The 21,625-nt window shown below is 38.1% G+C and overlaps 1 protein-coding gene across 1 annotated transcript; it reads left to right on the top strand.

Annotated features, from left to right (window-relative positions):
• The first annotated feature begins 2,955 nt into the window (after positions 1–2,955).
• LOC113564678 lies at positions 2,956–4,345 on the top strand. Its single transcript, XM_026983518.1, has 3 exons — positions 2,956–3,031; positions 3,469–3,555; positions 3,614–4,345. Exons 1-3 carry the CDS (start codon positions 2,956–2,958, stop codon positions 3,901–3,903), a joined length of 453 nt encoding a protein of 150 aa, XP_026839319.1. The 3' UTR covers positions 3,904–4,345.
• The last annotated feature ends 17,280 nt before the right edge of the window (positions 4,346–21,625 follow it).

The raw sequence follows: 21,625 nt of genomic DNA, 5'->3' as shown, positions 1-21,625 counted from the left end.
TTGCATGGCAAGTGCCCGCGCCACTTACTCAGCTTTCCAGCTTTCAATGGGGCTTGGTAATGAGTTTTGAATAGAGTATTGGCCATGGCGGAATTGTGAGCCAAATACTTACGAAAAATCGTAAAATGATACAAGAACGCAATCAACGCCTCGCAGCTGTAATGGAAAATTGGGCAAATTGAAGTCGGCCAAGTTTGTCATAAAATGAAATTGCTAGAAAAATCAGCGGATGGCACAATCAGAATAAGGACGAGCGGATGCCCATCAAAAAAGGGGCAAGTGTGTGTCCTTTTTTTCTAGCAGGCCAGCCATCCTTTTGACTGCTTCGAATTTACCAATTTATTATGCGTGGCTTCTTTTATTTGATATATATATATATATATATATATATATATATATATATATATATATGAATTAAAATAAATTAAAATTTAAAATAAAATCACCATATATATATATATATATATATATATATATATATATATATATATATATATATATATATAATATATATATATATATATATATAATATATAATATTATAAATATTTATACGCTGTTCCTACTAATTTAAAAGACCTCATTTACTTCGTTTAATAATTCTTAGTCCATTGATTTTCCGTATTAGTTTCTCAACTAAATATTGAATTTCGGGTACATTTGGGAAAACTTTTGATTCTTCTAATAGGTTCTCAAATGTCAGCATTGTCTTCGTTATATTTATGCTTAAATAATAATATTCGTAGCTTTTCGGAATTTCTATTGTTCCTGTTTGGAAGATAAGGTATACATTCTTGGCACTGAGTGGGTTTACTTCTATATTACTGGATTGGACCATGGTGATAAGGGGTATCATACAGATAATTAATATGGGAAGTATGGGGCATCGCTTAACTCTCTCGTGCTCTGGAATTATCGTATTTGCTCTTATTAATCTTCTTTTGTTTCTTGAACTTAGATTTATAATGCACGATTTTCCTGCCGCGGTTAGTTTCCCCAAAATGTTTATCATCCACCTGTTCAATCCTTCCTGTCTTCCTAAATGGATTGGTTATTTTACTTTTCACGAGTGGAGTCTGCCTATAATTTGTGTCAACTTTGAAGTCATGTCTTTTCTTATTAAGTTGTTCGATTTTGTCAATTTTTGTTTTGTTGTTCATTGAAGTCTGGGCGGCCTGCGTATAGAAAGATGTCTGTCGGAGTTTTTTGGTAGTGTTATGTTTAGTTTTGTGATTGTAGATAAATAGGATTGTTTCGAATTTCGTACATCTGTCTTCTATATTTGGTTCGCTGCCAATGATTCTTAATTTCTCTTATGGAACCTCTCTATATCGGACACTCCGTTTTTGATTCTAGTGAAGGATATGTTTACGCCTTCAGATCTTAGCCATTTCTGGAGAGCTATTCACATGAATGCTAAGTCTTTGTCCGCTTTCATCTCCTGTGGTTTTCCATGTCATTAAATATTTTCGTTATAGCCCTCATTACCTCTAACAAATCTCTACTTTTCAGCTCAATGAGTGATGCATATTTCGAATAGACGTCTTTGCATGATAGAAATATTTGCTTTCCGGTGAGGTTGAAATAAGTGTAACGAGGAACATATAAAAGCTGAATCCTTATCGGCTTTTATTTCGGACGGATTTCCCATTTCATTGCTTCAAGCCAGTCTCTACTGCTGACTTCAATCAAGGCGGCATATTTGGAATAAATGTCAATGCATGACAGGAATGTTTTATTATTGATGTTTTTCCCTGTTCTGTTTTGGATATGTTACATACTTCGCATTCATTAATAATGTTCTGGTATCTTGGTAATAATGGTCTGGGTAATAATATTTTTCTTTGAAAAGGTTAGTTTGTTTCTCTATTCCTGGGTGTAAAAGTTTTCTGTGGCTTTTTATAAATATTTCTTTAAATTCTGAATATGTTTCAATATCTTTTAAATTAATGTTTGATTTCATAACCTTAGTTATGTTATTCGGACTGACAATTTCTATGTAAGTGTTTTGAAATGTAAGGAAATCAATTTCGTTATGAAAGAAAATTACGCTTCTTTTGGTAAATAAATATTCTTTAATTAATTCTTTGGCATGGACATGTGTCATTTGGTAATCAAATTCATTTAATTTGATTTTCAAGGGTCATCTTGTAGCCAACTGCCCGTCGACGCGGAGATGCCACTCATGTGCATTACCGCATCACTCGCTGCTTCATCGGCCGTCACCAGGATAGGCTGCAGCTCCCTTGTCACTACCTCAAGCGGAGTCTATACAAGTTTCGGACGCAGTCACACATACTCACACGGAATCTCATTCCGATTGTGTCATCCTGGCCGCTGCACTGATTTTGGTCAAGGATATATCTGGAAGCTACAGAATTGGAAGAGCGCTTCTGGATTCATGTTCTCAGGTAAATTTCATAGCTTCAACAAGTCTCGCCGCATCGATTTGCTTCTAGGCACGCAAACCTTCGTCGATATCTTAGCTGTCGGCCAAGTTATATTAGGAAAGGATCTGCCAGTACTTCAGAAAACGTTACTTGGATGGATTATGTCTGGTCGATGTCGAGTTCTTCATCAGTGCTCATCTATCACACCAGACAAAATTTAGGAATAAATTTAACGGCTATGGCGCATCGATTATGTGGAGATTCCCGAGAGTACACTTACGCCAGAGCAGCGAAACTTTGAGGAGTTCTATGTAAAAACGGTACGACGTAACTCAGATGGGCGGTTGGATGTAGACTACCATTTGACCATGGAGGAGCCTCATTCAACATCGCCAGAAGGAGAATCCTCTCTCTCTCTCTCTCGAACGCAGTCTATGCAAAAGGCATAAGGATCGCCAAGGATTCAAATCACTGCAAGTTTGTCCATGATGCTACAATCCAATTTTTGCAGCTACTAAAACTACGCTGGGACAAGTCAGTACCCCGAGGCATTCAAACAGCTTGAATGTCCCAGCTGCGTCGCGATACACACTCTTCAGATACATGGCTTCTAATCACAGCTAATCACATCGAAGTCCAGAGTGGCTCCCACCTTAAAGCTATCTCTGCCAAAATTAGAACTTTTTGGAGCACATTTGTTAGCACAACTTTATCAAAAAACTATTAAAAACTTCGCAGATAGAGAGCCCACCTTGTACTTATGGTGGGGCATGTTACGTACGCCCTATTTGTATATTTATAAGACTTTGCAGATTCGCACATAAAACCATCCAGAATCTAAGGCAGAGGAAGGTCTACAAACATTTCGCTTAACTATACGGAATGCAACCCAGAAAATGCCGTTCTGCAAAAAACGGGTGGCATAAAGTCCAACAGCCGCAATCGACCCCACGGAAATTTTACTCCAGTAACGGGCATAGTTTAGAAACAGGGTATTGACACCCAAAACAGGGGAAATATGAAATATGAAATATGACTCATGACCAGATTACCAGAGTAGCTACGAAAAAGCTCTGAGCCGATATAAGAAGACTTCAGCCAATCGAGACAGTTAAGTTCTTTCTTCTTCTGGAAGGTGTCATACTCGGGAGAAGACTGTCTGAAGGCAAGGCAAAGATTGCTGTCCAAGGTGAAAGGTCTTGATCTTCGCTTCAATCCTGCAGATTCCAAGGTCCTGGACGGGAAGGACAAGTGGCGGGCCAAAGAACAACTCATCAAGGAAAAGTCACTTTCGAGCCAACTGACAGGAAGTCAAGCGGGCGCCTTGCGAAGGAAGACCGCCAGTTCAAAGCAACACACAAGAAATTTCAAGATGGGCGGCACGGAGTCCAAGGCCTCCCACAATGCTGCCGTGGAGGTGATCGACTACAAAGATGAGATCTTGACGGTCGCGGTGTTGCAGGTGCTTCTTCAGACTAGTAAAGGCCTAGGAGCGGTCAGTGCAGCGGCGTAGTGCCGGTAACCATACATTGAAAAAGATTGTGTCCAGCATTTCGGAGCCTTAATAAGTGCATTGGGAAAGGCGGAGTCCGTTGGACTTTGTTCGATTTTGGGGTTTTTCCACTTGACCTTGGTTCTGGGATTTGGGTAACAGTTTTTATCTTATCTATTGGTTGAGTACAATTGCGAAGTGTAGGGTAGTATTGGGTATGCTTGTTGTGTGTGTACTGCTGTGTTGTAATAAGTAGGGACTAAGGGACTTATGGAAATGTCACTATATACATACAGTAGAATCTTATAGCTTATAGCGTCAGTCCGGTTATTGCGACGGAAACTCGATGGCTTCGTTGGTCCCCATACAAATTTATATGAAAGGACCTCCGGTTATTACGTCTGCGCTTTTAGCGACAAATCGACGAGATTTTTCATAATTCAACCGAATATTGCGTCGTGCCAAAAAAAAAAAAATACAGACAAATATTTGCAATAATTTACAGTAATAGTTTAAAATAATTACAAAAAAAAATACAAAAAGTTTTGAAAAAATTTTATATTTATATTACAAGACAAAAATTACAACTTCGAATCGGAGACAATTAGATTTGAAGTTGGAGTGCGAGTTGATCGCTTAGCAAACCCTTGCCTGAGTTTGAGTATAATCTAATGTTGTGCTTGTTATTAAGATATTATATATTTGAACAGAACAATTAAAAGCGTTTATTATATTATATTAATACTATTACTTATGCAATTTTGATTTAAAACCGTTTTTGATAATTTCCCAGATAAAATAATATTTGGCTCTATATAAATTACTCCAAGAGTATTATGGATTATAGAATATCTACACTCTGCTGGTGATTGATGTATACCTTTAATACACTTAATTAATAGTGGTTCTCTGGATTATTATTGTTTTTAAATTTGATTATTTTGAATGTAAAATTTATCATGAAATGTTGCAAATTGAATATTAAATGTTCTAGTCCTTGATCACCTTCATAAATTGCGCCTAACTGATTTATTACTTCAATACCTCCATTGACTGCTTTTATTGTTTCGTTTAATTCATTAGTTTGAACTAAGTTTTGGGAAAAATGATTGATTTTTTGTTCAAGTTCTTCTTTATCATTCTCATTTAACGTGCCAATAAGATATTTATATGCGGTACCCATAAAGGGTACATGAAGGTTATTGTGATTAGTTGTTTAATTAGGTTCCATTTGAGTGTTGAGCTGGAAATGTATTTACTTTTATTAGATTTGTAATGATCAATTTTTCATCTTCTATTAGTTTCTTCGTAATGTTTGTCATCTGTTTGTTTTATTTGACCTGTTTTCCTAAAAGGGTTAGTAGCTTTACTTTTATCTAACGGTGTTTGTCTATATTTGGTATCTACTTCGTAACTATGTCTGTTTTCATTCAGCTTATCTATTCTATTTATTTTTGTTTCTAGCTGGATGTCATATGCGGGTGTTCCTGCATAAATGAAGATGATTTATGATTCTTAGCTTTTCGTTGGTAGTTTTATGGAACCTTTCAATGTCAGAAATTCCATTTTTGCTTGTTGTGACATTTATGTTCACGATTTCGGACTTTAGCCATACATGTAATGCAGCACACATGAATGCAGAATCTTTATCGGCTTTATTTCGGACGGTTTTCCCATGTCATTAAAGATTCTGAGTAAAGCTCTTTTTGCTTCAAGCCAGTCTCTAGAGCTGACTTCAATTAAGGCAGCGTATTTATAATAAATGTCAATGCATGACACAAATGTTTTATTATCGATTAAATAAAAGTCGATGACATATTTTTCTCTCGGATTAAATTAATTAATTAATTCATAACTAAGTTTAGTGTCTTTATGTTCTGTTTTGCACATTGTAGATATTTCTCATATATATATGTCCGCATTAGGGGAGTCTTATCCGTTTTATATGTAAGTTTTATAATTTTGGTTCCGATCTATTCCACCAGTCAAACTTCACTGAGGTGATTTTCTCCTTTTTACCAATCTTCCTCATATTCTATTCGGTCTATACACAACACTGGCGTTCACTATATTGTCATCCCTCTCTAACACACTATTTATGACAACCAGATCGGACCTCACTCAGCTGCAGAGGCCGTCTGCACCTCTGCTGCAGTGCCTCTCAGAATTTCACCACAATGCTACAATTTCATCAGATTCCCAAAATTCCTAGAGACGCGCTCCGACACAGCCTTCCTGACCTATCACACGTCCTCGTGTGTCTTATCTACCATTCAAGTCCAATTCACACAATTTCATCAACTTAATTCCCATATTTTTTTTAACAAACTTCAATGTATTTTTCTCTTACATTTATTAACTTATAGAGCCGCTTACACAAACATTAATTGACAATTCATCTCATGATTGATTTTCCTTTTACAAACTTAATTATAGAGACATCTCCAATCTACGCATCAAAACTTCAAACTATTCATTTTTTCCATAACTTTAATTTCGCATATCAACATTGGCGTGTCTTCTCTCACACCCTTTCTCACATCTTTTGACCCCCGCCATAAAACTTCTCGTCCCTGCGACATCTTCCTAGTGACGTCCTAGTCCTAGTGACATCTTTCAACTCTTCTACCTCTTGGGAGTCACCATTACATTCTGCTGTCAATCGTCTGTCTGGTATGTTCGCTTATTAACTAACGACTTCAACTCATTTCGATCACCATCTAGTACATTAATTACCTGAAATGGGCCCTTAAATTTGGGGCCAAGCTTCGTTTGATGCCGCTCCTCGCTTATCAGTAACACATGATCGCCTACCTTATACCGAATTACTTTTGCTTTGTTTTTATCAAACCTTTGTTTATCGTACTGTGCATTCTTTTGCATGTTTTTTTTGGCTTGTGCCCTCATCTGTTCTGTATCGAAAGTGTCTTCCACATCGACTGGCATCAACCCAAAAGGCCTAGCTTCTCTTCCTATCAGCAGTTCCAAAGCACTTGCCTTAGTGACTCGATTTGTGGTGCAATTCATGGCTAGTTGGATTTCTGCCAACGCATCTTGCCATGATCGCTGACTCGTTTCCACAGCAGTAAGCATAGTCTTAAGAGTGATCATCACCCTTTCAACCTGCCCATTTGCTCTACTGGCACCTGTAGCTATTAAGTGCAACTCAATCCTGTTTGTTGAACAAAACTCACGGAACTTGTTGCTGGCAAAACTTCTGCCTTGTTCCGCTATAATACGACTGGGAACTTCAAAGAAAGACATACTTGACTTTATAGCATTAATACAAATTTCCGAGTCAAGATTTAGAGTATGATACAAGTGAACAAACTTAGTGAACGCATCTATCTTTTTTTGCTCTTTATTCAATGCTTTGTTAAAAAGTGTTACAGTGATCGGATTTAGTTCAAATATGCGCCGTTTTGTTCGATCATCTGTTTCCATCTAGACGGCAACTTCATAATACCTCCCTCGTAGAAGCCACCCTCCTTATTTGCGAAGAACTCGGACAGCCACTTTTCACAAGCCTCTTTTGAGGCAGCCTTTTGGCTGCCCTTGCGATATTCTACACTAAAGTCAAATGCCTGTAAGTACGCCCACCAGCGGTGTACTCTTGGTGTCAACTCGGTCTTTGTACGACTACCTTAAAATGAAGCGCAATCAGTATACAAAACAAATTTTCTACCGTGCAAATAATGTCTAAAATGTCTTACTGCATTATAGACAGCTAGCGTCTCTAATTCATACGAGTGATATTTGGCTTCTGATATTAACGTGCATTTGCTATAGTATTCGACTTTCCCTTCTATTTTATGCTTGAGCATAGCGCCATAGCCATCTGCACTGGCATCAGTATGCAATTCAATTGGAAGCTCAGGGCCGAATATGGTCAGTACAGGGTCACATGTAAACACTTTGATAATATCCTGCAGTATCTTCTCGTGTTCCTCCTTCCAAACAAAAGCATTCAGCTTAGAGGTTAACTGATACAGTGGCTTCATCTTCTCTGAGAATCGTGGAACGAATTGTCTGAAGTACGATGCCAGACCTATAAACTGCCTTAACTGCGTTGCCGAGGTTGGCTGAGATAAAACAGAAAGGGCTTCTATCTTACGAGGATTTGGTTTAATTTCTCCATCCTTGATGTAGAATCCTAGGTATTCTATTCCTGTACAAAGAAAATTTCATTTTTTTATATTGAACGAGAACCCTGCCTCTGACAACGCTTTTAACACTGTATTCAACCTCTCATATGCTTCCTCCTTTGTATTCGCAACTACTAGCACATCGTCTATGTAAACAAATGCATAGGAATAGGCTAAGTCTCCCAAAGCTTGAACAATGGCACGTTGAAAAATAGACGACGCATGTTTTAGACCAAATGGCATGGCCAGAAACTCGTACTGAAACTCTGTAGTCACAAATGCTGTTTTTTCTATAGAATCTGGATGAATCGGTATTTGATAAAATCCGCTGGCCATGTCTAAAATGGAAAAGTATTTACCAATCAGTGGCAATGGAAACTTATCAGAAATCGTATTTAAGTTTAGCTCATGAAAATCGATACACAACCTGTCACTGCCGTCCTTCTTTTTAACTAATAACATTGGACTTGCAAATGGAGAACTGCTGGGACGAATTACATTAGATTCAAGCATTTGTTCTATCTTTTATCTAACCAACAGTTTCTCATCTGTACTGAGTCGATATGGCCTTTGAACAGTTTTATTCTTATCAATTAAACGAATTTCCAATGCACCTGTGGTTACACACTTATTTGGTATCCCAATTACGAGACTATCGGCATACCTTTCCAATACATTTCTTAATTTACATTTATCATTATCACTTAATTATGTATTGGTGTCAAAAAGTATTTCCAAAGTGTTCTCAGGTGCACTATTTTGAACGGCATTAATGATTTTGGATTTGTAAATACTAAATTTATCAGATTGAATCAATACACCGAAACCAAGCTTTAATATGTCTTGACCAATCATTATGTCGTGCCTTAAATAGTTATCAATTACAACATGAAACAAAAAATCTAAATTAAATTGAGACATTTGGACTGTTGATAGTATTTGCAAGTGGCTCTTAAATATATTATCATCAATTCCTCTTAAAATAACTAGATTATTACTTCTATTGCCAGCTAATTTGTTGCTTAATTTTTCTTTTACCAAAGAACATTCGGCTCCCGAATCGAAAAAGAATGGAAGGAATAATCCATTCTTCTTCTTCTTTTTATGTTTGATGTACCTTCCTTTCGAGCGCGGCATTCGGCGTATTTGTGGCCAACTTTCGCACAAAAATGGCACTTAGTCTGCGACTGCATTCTTGACTTCTTCTTTTCTGGGGCAGAATCATCTTCGTTGTTACGTTTCTTGGGGGCGTAAACTTGCAGCTGTTGTTGAAGCTCATTACGCGTAGCCACATTTGTCGTAAACACTCAACGCAACAAATTATTATCGATTTGTGCCATGTGAGCCAACGCTACCGATACCGCAATCTCCTCCAAATTCTTGACCTTCCACTTAGACAGCAACAAGGTGACATACTGGTTCCATACTGGGCAAAGCTCTCTCCAGGTTTTGGACGTCCATTCAAAACAGTTATGAGAATGGCAGCCGTCGTCTCAATCCCTACGAATCGCTGTATGAACCGTTCTTTAAACTGCGGCCATGTGATTCCAGCGAAGCATATCTGCGACAGCCATTGCGACGCACTGCCTTCTAGCGCTTTACTCAACGCTATTACCAGCGCACTGCCTACCAGCGCATTATCTGCAAAGATTAAGTCCACCGTGGTGCACCATGCAGATGGATCCGCTACAGCACTGTCAGCGCAGAATTTTGGCAGTGTGACGTGCAAAGACTTTGCATCTGACGCTGGTGCTCTCGTGGCGTGCATGGTTTTTATTATTTCCATGAGGTTACCGTTTTGTGTTTCTAACGCAGCCATATACTGATCAGCGCTGGGCTCTTGTGGCGAAGGCGATCCCACAAGGGGGATCTTATCCATTTTATTTGTAAGTTTTATAATTTTGGTGCAGCAGCACAGCAAGTTCCGATCTATTCCACCAGTCAAACTTCACTGAGGTGATTTTCTCCTTTTTACCAATCTTCCTCATATTCTATTCGGGCTATACACAACACTGGCGTTCATTATATTGTCATCCCTCTCTAACACACTATTTATGACAACCAGATCGAACCTCACTCAGCTGCAGAGGCCGTCTGCGCCTCTGCTGCAGTGCTTCAAAGAATTTCACCACAATGCTACAATTTCATCAGATTATGAAATCATGGAAACGATTCCCAAAATTCCAGGAGACCGCTCCGACATATATATAGTGACATATCCATAAGTCCCTTAGACTTAAGCACATGCCTACTTATTTACACACACAACAAGCATACCCAATACTACCCTATACCTCACAATTGTAAATCAGCATACCCCATATTACCCTTTATGCACTCAGCCCCTAGATAAGAATAAACTCGTCAGCAGAATCCCAGAACCAAAGCCAAGCGGTAAAACCCCAAGTAATACGAATACAGGATGTTATTTAAACAAATCACCCATTGGTAGACTAAACATTCTTTGCCTAATTGTCAAGTTCTCACGTTCAAAGTTCGGACTCGCAAACTCGAAAACAAAAGTTTTAAATTTCATATAAACAAAATCCTAAGCATCTAAGACCACTTGTATCCAAGAGCGAACGCTCTTGAATCCAAGAGAAAAGCAGATAACAGATAACAAAGCTCTCTCCCTAATCCTAAAATCCAAAGTCCATATTTGAAAAGATCGAACCCGAGGCTTGAACGTTAATCAATCTAGATCAATAGGAATAGTTCAGTTTAAGGCCTAAATTAAGAAGGTCGGTGTTATTATGTGTTGTATTAAGTGTTGTAATTATTCAGTTAATAAAAATTATATTTTTTTGACTTATGGAAATTACCAACCAGGAAATTGCCATGATCAGGAAAAATGCCTCCTGGTCAGCACTCGGCTCGATATTACCCAATTATTAATTCCATGTGGAAGAATAACGATCAAATACGAATTTAGTTCTTCATTGTGACGAGTTTCGTAATACGAGTTTGAATACAATAATTTGAAGTCTGCTCGAGTCTGATTCTCTCCCAAGAGTGCCGCTTGACTAGTCAACCACGAGTCGTTGAGCCCTCAGCCAGCCAGCATAAGTGCTGACCAAGCAACTTGACTCTCGCTGTCACGCTCGAGTATTGTAATGCTGAAAGTGCCGGCCCAGTACCTCCACACAAAGTCGATATTCGGCTGACACCGCGGAATACCAGAACTGTGCTGATGCTGATACGGGGGCAGCAGCGGCGGTGAGGCAGGAAACGCCTCACTAGCAGATCGATGTCCAGTTTAGCCGTAACACCAGCTGTACGGTGTGAGGGGCCAAGGGAAGCGTTTAGCTGGTGTTATAACCGAAATATAATAATATAATAATCCCATAATAATATAATCCCAAAAATAACCGAACTTTTTGGATATAAAATAAAATATCCATTATATTGTCTTTGAAATTTATTATTTATTCAAAATAGGTTCCATTTGACCCAACACAACGTTAGGAACGATCAACCAGCGCATGCATAGATTTTGTTATGTCATTTATAGCTTCAGTACCTCGGTTACGGCTGCTTGAATGGCTGGGATATCATCATAAAATGCTCACTTCATCTTGGTTTTCAGTTTTAAAAATAAAAAATAGACACATGGTCACATCAGGCGAATACGGAGGATGGTCGATAAGAGAAATCCCTTTTTTCATTAAAAATTGGTTCACTTTTTTGGTCTTGTGAGGTGTTGCATTATCGTGCAATAAAAACAGCTGTTTTCCTGCTGGATATTCTGGTCTAACACGACCGATTCTTTTTCACAAACGATGTAAAACGCTTAAATAGTATTCTCCATTAACAGTTTGACCTCCTGGAACAAGTTCCTTGTGGACAATACCCTTCGAATCATAAAAAGTAATCAGCATTGTCTTGATTCGAGACAAGACATTGTCTTGTTTTTGCTCGCCTTTGGACTTCCATTCAGCAGATTGACGCTTAGTTTCAGGGTCATATTTAAAGCACCATGTCTCATCACCATTTATGATGGAATCAAGGAAGTCAGGATCGTTTTCACCAGTTTCAATAATGTCTTTGAAATGCTCCAAGCGAACGATTTTTTGATCTAATTTAATTCATGTGGAACAAATCCCGCATATACCTTTCTTTTCCCAAATCTTCAGTTAAAATTCTCCAAATAATATTCAATTCCTCAGCCAACATTCTCGTAGTAAAATTTGCATCGACACCAATGATTTCACGGACTTTTTTCACAAGTTCAGCATGATTACTAGTTTCTGGACGTCCTGCTCTAGGGTCGTCATTTAAATCCTCACGAGCATTTTAAAATCGTGTAAACCACGTATAAACTTGCGTACGACTCATGCAATCATCACTTGATTGTTCTATTTTAGTTTTGAACCAATGGCACACTTTTGGTTTTATTGAAATGGCTGTCACTTTTACATCTGTCATCCGACTTACATGCTTTTGAAAGAGGATGAGCGTATCTTTTAATTGTTGCAAATTTTCAATAGATGGCGCTGTATGTTGTATGATTTAAATATAAAGTTCGGTTATTTTTAGGACACATCGTGTATATATAATTATATGTTGGTAATATCCATATGTAAAAAAAAATATAATTTTTATTAACTGAATAGTTACAACACTTTATTTTTGAATAACACCGACCTTCTTAATTTAGGTCTCATATTGCACTCATCTTATTGATCTAGATTGGTTGACGTTCAAACCTCGGGTTCGAGCTTTTCAAATATGGACTTTCGATTTTAGGATTTAGAGAGAGCTTTGGAGTTATCTGCATTTCTCTGGATTCAAGTGCATTCGCTCTTGGATACAAGTGCTCTTAGATTCTTAAGATTTTGTTTATATGAAATTTAAAACTTTTGTTTTCGAGCTTGCGATTCCGAACTTTGAACGTGGGATTATTACAATTATTTGAGGGTTTAGGCAAATAATGTTTAGTCTACCAGTGGGTGATTTGTCTCAATAACATCCTGTATTCATATTACAGTCTGGTTCTTATCTGGTATTGATTGGGCATATTCTTGAACTTAAATGCTAGGTACAAGATTAAGCTTATTATCATAACGAAAGTTGTAACGAATATAATATGGAATATGTTGTAGTGCTTTACATGAGCGTTTAATAATTCCTTTGTTTGTAAATGGGATATTGGTTCTAATCTTGTAAAATTATTAGTAATATAAATCGTTTGCGTTAAATCTGCTAGATTGTTTGAAATTATGAATGTATGGTAACTTATGTAGTTACCGCTTTATTTAATTAAGAGTCCGCCTTAAACGCCGAGCTCAGCCCCAACAGAACTGTAGGCAGGAGATCCGGCCATGCTATGTGAGACTTACACATCAGGGCGGCCTTGAGGGTGCGGTGCCATCTCTCCACGATGCCGTTTGACTGAGGGTGATATGCGGTTATCCTTTCGGCTCTAATTAGTTTAGCCAGCTCAGCAAACAATGAGGATTCGAATTGAGTTCCCTGCTCCGTTGTTATAGTGAGTGAGCAGCCAAACATGCAGATCCACTGTATATACAGAGCTCTCGCGACAGTCTCCGCAGTGATGTTGGAATAGCTGGAATAGGTGGAATAGCTGCATGCCATCTGCTGAAGCGGTCGATGATGGTAAGACAGTAACGTAAGTTACGGATAGTGGGAAGCTCAATCAGATCGACGTGAATGTGCTCGAAACGATTGTCAGGAACATCGATCTTTTCCACCGGGCTGCGATGGATTTTGGCCCGCTGGCAAGGAACGCACTGTCAGGACCAGGGGATGACATCACGGTTAATTCCTGGCCAGACAAACCGCTGCTTAAGTAACTTTGCAGTTCTACGGCCGCTGGGATGCGCCCATCCATGTACTGCATCAAAAGCTTGGCGTCTCAGACTTTTGGGTAAATATGACCGCTCGCGTCCATCCGAGATGTCACACCAGATGTCTAGGCTGTCGATGTTCCTAACAACAAGGGATGTTGTTCGAGGAAGCTCAGCCATTTCATCGTCGGTTTGTTGGGCTTCGAATATCGCTTGAGCACTGAAGCTAGACGGCAGGCTTATGGTGTTGATGCGTGAAAAGTCGTCTGCCACTGCGTTGTTTTCCCCGGAATTGTACACTATCTCCGTTGAGAATTGGGAGATAAAATCCAATTTGCGGAGTTGTCGAGTCGATGCTTTGCTTGCTTTCTGCCTGAAAGCGTATTGTAGTGGTTTATGGTCGGTTTGGATGATGAATCGACGACCCTCTAGAATGTGCTTGAAATGGATGATACCACCGAAAATAGCCAGGAGCTGTAGCCTTGCTCTACCGGAGATAGTTTCCGTGAGAAAAACCCGATGGGACGCCAAACATTGCCGACTAGTTCTTCGAGAGCAGAACCGATCGATGGAGGCGTCTGTTTTAAGGGCGAGGTGAGCCGATGGGGAAAGGAACGAAGAGCACACGGTACGTAAAATTCCTTGCTTGCAGACCTGGAATGCATTCTCCGCAGGGCCGGTTCAGACTATTTCGCGCTTGTCATTTTTGGTTGCGCCTTTTAGGTAGTCTGTAAGAGGGCTTTGAGCCTGAGCTGCGTGTTGTATGAGGTGTCGGTAATAGTTGACCATTCCCAAAAACCGGCGGAATTCTATGATAGTTCTTGGGGACCAAATGTAAGAGTAAGAGATCGAAATCCCGCTTTTAATTTTTCGCCTGTTAGCCGTCTTGGCTTGTCGAAAACAAATGGGCCAGTTGTTTTAATGTAAGGCGCAACCTCATTATGAATGCGGGTTGCTAAAGGCATATTAGACCGTGTGATCTGCACAAAGCGACTAAGAAGATTGGAGTACGGGCGATCTATTCCACTGGAACTTTGCACTCTGATTGTAGAAACGTTGTAGAGTTTTACTTCTCCAACTTCTCCTTTGGCCGAAACAGCTTTTGAGGGATCCATAAGGCGTTTACCCTTCAGGTCGAGGATGAGGACGTGGTGCGTGAGGAAATCTGCTCCGATGATTGCTGATTTAACGTTCGTATGAGTGAGAGTATGAGTGAGATGACTGATCAGGAATCGATAAGGAATTTTACGTTGGTATTACGATCGATTATGTGAAGTCGGTACCTCTTTGAGGGGCGAGTGCTTGGAGATCTGCAGTCACCAGTCGCCTGAACAGATGACAGCTTCTTTAGTTTCCCTGCTGTGGCACCCAGGCACAGGGCGAGGAGCATTTTCGTGCATTAAGTCCGAATTTGGCATGATAAAAGCAGACACGTTTTGCTCGGAGTTGCTGCTCGTTGCGATCGGCTGGGCGAGAATGGCTGGGAGGCAGCATGTTCTGCAGAAGAGTTAAAGAGGCCTTGATGGCAGCGATGTCGCATTTCAAGTCGTCCACGACACTTATGCCAGCTGCCGGCGCGTATTCGTGCCTCTGAATTGTGCCGAGGAGGACCCAGCAGCCATGACAAAAGAACCCGATTCCTCTTCCATGAGATCGTCAGCGAGTGCAATTTGCGCTTCCAAAGTTGCTGAGCGTAGGAGCTTCCCGTTGTACGTGCTGCGGTAGCTTCCGAGGATTGCGCCAGAACATGAGATACTTCAGTCATTATATCAGCATCCAAAGCACTGATTAAATGGTAGTAGCACGTGTTATCTGAAGAAATGCGGCTGCATTGAAATCGCAGCCATATTCGATCTTCACAAACCATAACCGCTCATTTTGCTTCCAAAATGGAATTGATGGCATTGATGGCGCCAACCGACTCGACGACAGGGATAACGGTGCCTGCGCTGTTTCCGCGTTGAATTTCACCAGAGTCAGGCGAAGTTGGCGGTGCAGGCGCAGAAACTCCGGTATTGAGCATTTTGTTTATTGCGGGGACACCAATAATGTAGTTACAGCTTTATTTAATTAAGAGACACAATGGAAAGTTAATTTGATGCCGTAAGCTTGTTACGCGGCAAGGCTGAAGTCCAGAGTGGCCAGTCTGACGATATCAGAAGATATCGTCTTTATCGGCTTTAGTCTGGGCGCCACAAATTCATTCATTTGGATTGTAAAATTTTAAATCCTTACAATGTTATTTCCTGATATTACAATTTTGTTGTTAGTGCAATATTGATTAATGGCTTTTTCTGATAGATTCCATGTAATTAGTATATTCGGTTCTATGTAATTGATTTGAAAATTTTTATGAGTCTTAGTGTATTTACACTGAGTTTCTTCCTTTTTGATTAATCGAACTATACATTTATCGAATATTACTAACTCTGTATCCTTATGGTATACTTGATTATTGGAAATATAAAATTTATCAAATATTTGCTCAGTTAGAATGTAACCGTGTTCATCTGGGTAAGGAACTACTTGAATGATTGAAACTTTTGTGATTTTTGTAATTAGAAATTCCTTTGTATCTGTTTTAAGCCAAGTTGAAGTTTATATCTTTAACTGCATTCCCAATTCGATATCCTCTATATATTCTGTGAATTGTTGTAAATTGAATATTAATATCGCGATCTGTTGGTTCTTTTCTTTCTCTGCTCTGAGCTTGTTAATAATGTCTATAACCATGCTTATAAATATTATAAATTATTATTATTATTCTCTTTTCATTTATCATTATTACTGGGCTAGACCAAACGGGGCCAAAAGTTCAGTGAGATAAAAGTTGGGATGTGAGTCGATTAAACGGGCAGAAATCAAGTGAATAATGGCCGCAACAGCTCTTGCATGGCAAGTGCCCGCGCCACTTACTCAGCTTTCCAGCTTTCAATGGGGCTTGGTAATGAGTTTTGAATAGAGTATTGGCCATGGCGGAATTGTGAGCCAAATACTTACGAAAAATCGTAAAATGATACAAGAACGCAATCAACGCCTCGCAGCTGTAATGGAAAATTGGGCAAATTGAAGTCGGCCAAGTTTGTCATAAAATGAAATTGCTAGAAAAATCAGCGGATGGCACAATCAGAATAAGGACGAGCGGATGCCCATCAAAAAAGGGGCAAGTGTGTGTCCTTTTTTTCTAGCAGGCCAGCCATCCTTTTGACTGCTTCGAATTTACCAATTTATTATGCGTGGCTTCTTTTATTTGATATATATATATATATATATATATATATATATATATATATATATATATATATATGAATTAAAATAAATTAAAATTTAAAATAAAATCACCATATATATATATATATATATATATATTTGCCATGGCCAACTGCCTGTTTGTCTGGCCGAAAGGTTAACAAGCCAGAATATATATATATATATATATATATATATATATATATATATATATATATATATATATATATAATATTATAAATATTTATACGCTGTTCCTACTAATTTAAAAGACCTCATTTACTTCGTTTAATAATTCTTAGTCCATTGATTTTCCGTATTAGTTTCTCAACTAAATATTGAATTTCGGGTACATTTGGGAAAACTTTTGATTCTTCTAATAGGTTCTCAAATGTCAGCATTGTCTTCGTTATATTTATGCTTAAATAATAATATTCGTAGCTTTTCGGAATTTCTATTGTTCCTGTTTGGAAGATAAGGTATACATTCTTGGCACTGAGTGGGTTTACTTCTATATTACTGGATTGGACCATGGTGATAAGGGGTATCATACAGATAATTAATATGGGAAGTATGGGGCATCGCTTAACTCTCTCGTGCTCTGGAATTATCGTATTTGCTCTTATTAATCTTCTTTTGTTTCTTGAACTTAGATTTATAATGCACGATTTTCCTGCCGCGGTTAGTTTCCCCAAAATGTTTATCATCCACCTGTTCAATCCTTCCTGTCTTCCTAAATGGATTGGTTATTTTACTTTTCACGAGTGGAGTCTGCCTATAATTTGTGTCAACTTTGAAGTCATGTCTTTTCTTATTAAGTTGTTCGATTTTGTCAATTTTTGTTTTGTTGTTCATTGAAGTCTGGGCGGCCTGCGTATAGAAAGATGTCTGTCGGAGTTTTTTGGTAGTGTTATGTTTAGTTTTGTGATTGTAGATAAATAGGATTGTTTCGAATTTCGTACATCTGTCTTCTATATTTGGTTCGCTGCCAATGATTCTTAATTTCTCTTATGGAACCTCTCTATATCGGACACTCCGTTTTTGATTCTAGTGAAGGATATGTTTACGCCTTCAGATCTTAGCCATTTCTGGAGAGCTATTCACATGAATGCTAAGTCTTTGTCCGCTTTCATCTCCTGTGGTTTTCCATGTCATTAAATATTTTCGTTATAGCCCTCATTACCTCTAACAAATCTCTACTTTTCAGCTCAATGAGTGATGCATATTTCGAATAGACGTCTTTGCATGATAGAAATATTTGCTTTCCGGTGAGGTTGAAATAAGTGTAACGAGGAACATATAAAAGCTGAATCCTTATCGGCTTTTATTTCGGACGGATTTCCCATTTCATTGCTTCAAGCCAGTCTCTACTGCTGACTTCAATCAAGGCGGCATATTTGGAATAAATGTCAATGCATGACAGGAATGTTTTATTATTGATGTTTTTCCCTGTTCTGTTTTGGATATGTTACATACTTCGCATTCATTAATAATGTTCTGGTATCTTGGTAATAATGGTCTGGGTAATAATATTTTTCTTTGAAAAGGTTAGTTTGTTTCTCTATTCCTGGGTGTAAAAGTTTTCTGTGGCTTTTTATAAATATTTCTTTAAATTCTGAATATGTTTCAATATCTTTTAAATTAATGTTTGATTTCATAACCTTAGTTATGTTATTCGGACTGACAATTTCTATGTAAGCGTTTTGAAATGTAAGGAAATCAATTTCGTTATGAAAGAAAATTACGCTTCTTTTGGTAAATAAATATTCTTTAATTAATTCTTTGGCATGGACATGTGTCATTTGGTAATCAAATTCATTTAATTTGATTTTCCATCTCTGAAGTTTTAATGTTTGGCTCTTTAATTGAATCAAGCCAAACCAATGGCCTGTGATCACTATAGATCTTGAATTTTCTTCCAAATAAATAGGACCAGAAATATTTAGTGGCCCAAACAATAGCTTGGAGTTCCTTTTCTATTGTGGAATAATTAATTTCATGTTTATGCTCTTGCGATAATACCGCGCCTATAGCAAAATTACTGGCATCAGTAGTTAGTGAAAGACTTTAAAGTCTGGGTGTATTAATATGGAATCGGACGTTATTAACACTTTTAATTTTTCAAAAGCTAAGTAATAGTCTGAGTCTTTGATATTTATTATTGAGCCTTTTTTTAGTCGTAAAGTCGTAATTGTTTTGCTATTTTAGCGAAGTTTGGAATAAATTTGCGGTAAAAACCGCAAAGACCAAGAAATGATTTTATTTCTTTAGTGGACTTTGGAATGGGGAAATTCACTACGGCTTTAATTTTTGTGGGATTTGGTTTAATACCATCTGTTGTAATTATGTGCCCTAGGAATTCAGTTTCTTTTTTAAGGAATTCGCATTTGTCTAGCTGTAATTTTAAATTTGCTTCTCTGAGTTTTAAAAATACCTTTCGCAAAGACACTATGTGCTCTTCCAATGAAATGGAATACACAATTATGTCATCCATATATACGAGACAGTTTTTGTATATTAAATCTGCTAAGAGGATTATTCATGCAACGTTGAAAAGTAGCGGGTGCATTTTTTAAACCAAATGTTTTTGAATGTTTCCATTTGTATTTGATGAAAACCTTTTGCGTTGTTGTAATATTATGTTGCATATGGTTCGGGCATATGCGAAGTATGCGAACGTGACAATTCATTATTTCCTGAAATATCGGTAGAGATTGCAAACAAAACATTTTTTAATTTTAAAATAAATTAACATTTTTTGTGTGGGTGCTCCAGTTTTGGGCGGTAGACTGAGCGTGGCAAAAATATTTTTAGTAATGTATAGGACTAAAAAAAAAAGAAAAAATATCAAAACAATTTTCAAAAGTGTGAGTGGGCAGTTTTGGGAGGTGTGTGGGTGTGGCAACATCATTTTACATACTTGCACTGCGTCTTACTATGTCTCTGGAATCTGCACGCCTAATCTCAAATTTCTACGTTAACTATAAGTTCCTGAGATCTCGACGTTCATACGGACGGACAAACGGACGGAAAAACGGACGGACAGACGGGCCAGATCGACGCGGCTATTGCTCCAGATCAAGAATATATAGTGACATATTCACTCTTCATATAAAACGCTAAAGCCGATCTTTGGGAAAGATTCACTCTTCAAAAGCTTCATAAATAACATTCTCCGAAGACACCAACACCTCACCGGCAACAAGCTTAATGATCCGATAAGCTTGAAATGTAAAGCTTAGTATATCTTAAGAGTCTTATGTTAATCCTCTGTAAAAGGTTTGCTGGTCCGAAAGAATACATTTGTAAAATAGTTTATAACTGACCTCTGGTGAAAACTTATCAAATAAAGACTATAAAAAGAAAAATATATTTTTTTAATTAAATCAATCCCCAAAAAAGTTCATTGGCGCAGTCGGTAGGATACTGAAAAAGTCCTAGTAAACTCGTTATCCTTTGACAATCTAGTGAAAAGAGGAAACTTGTTCGACCAAGTAACCTTTTCTGATTGTACCCGCGAATTGGCCGCAACAAAGGGATTTCGGTTCGTTTAAAGTGACTAAAATCGGTATCCGTACAAGAACCTACGCGATCGGAGGTCATTTAAAGACCTAATTGTGTGGTCTGCTTCGTGAAGTGAGACCGCCACTAAGGTGTAATACAATTAAAAGGTGCACAGTGCAGTTCACTAAGACATACGTGTAAGTCTCGACATTCTGTAGTAGTCTGTAAACAAAAACAGTAGCCCACTAAAATCAAATGTGCGACCGATACTTTTGTATAAAACAACAAAAAGTTAAAACAGTGCAGTTCACTTAAGGCATAAGTCTCGACATACTGTAGCAGTCTGTGAACAAGAACAGAAACTAATTTATTAATAAAAATCAAATGGCGTTAACTGCGGAAAATCTTTCTCAGTTACTTCGGCAAATACGCCAAGTACCGCAATTTTCTGGAGATCCATCAAGTCTCAGCTCGTTCATCAGACGTATCGAAACCTGTTGAACTTATACCCTTCGAACGACATTCGACAGAAGGCAATCCTATTTGGAGCCATCGAACTTCAAATTGTCGGAGATGTTTTCCGCATCCCAATTTGGAATGCACAATGAATGGACAACTTTAAAAGACGCCCTAATCACGGAATTCAAGACTCAGATGCCCCTGGAGGAACTACTAGGAAGGTTGTATCGCACATTTGTGAAATTATTCTGTGAAAAATTAGAAGATAAGTCAACTGTAATTATAAATAAGTTAGCATTAGAAGATGACCGAAATAATATAGCGGTTTATACACAAGCAATGGCAACTACTATAAAAAATACAATTCAACGCTCACTCCACGATAGGTTGTTCATGACCTTAGCGAGGCATGACATTTCAACCGTTCAAAAATTAAGACAAACCACCCAACAAAAAGGTCTATACAAAGACCCAATTTAAAAAAAATCGGATAGTCAGCCAAGACTTAACTCAAATTCACTTAACACCTATAAACATACAAGCATTAATCAAATTAAAACCATTCACAGCAACCAAAGA

This window comes from Drosophila erecta, unplaced genomic scaffold (genome assembly GCF_003286155.1).
Source record: "Drosophila erecta strain 14021-0224.00,06,07 unplaced genomic scaffold, DereRS2 tig00000305-arrow-arrow-pilon, whole genome shotgun sequence".
Lineage (NCBI taxonomy): Eukaryota > Metazoa > Arthropoda > Insecta > Diptera > Drosophilidae > Drosophila > Drosophila erecta.
The sequence above is the reverse complement of the archived record's forward strand: the minus strand, read 5'-3'. Positions and strand labels throughout refer to the sequence as shown.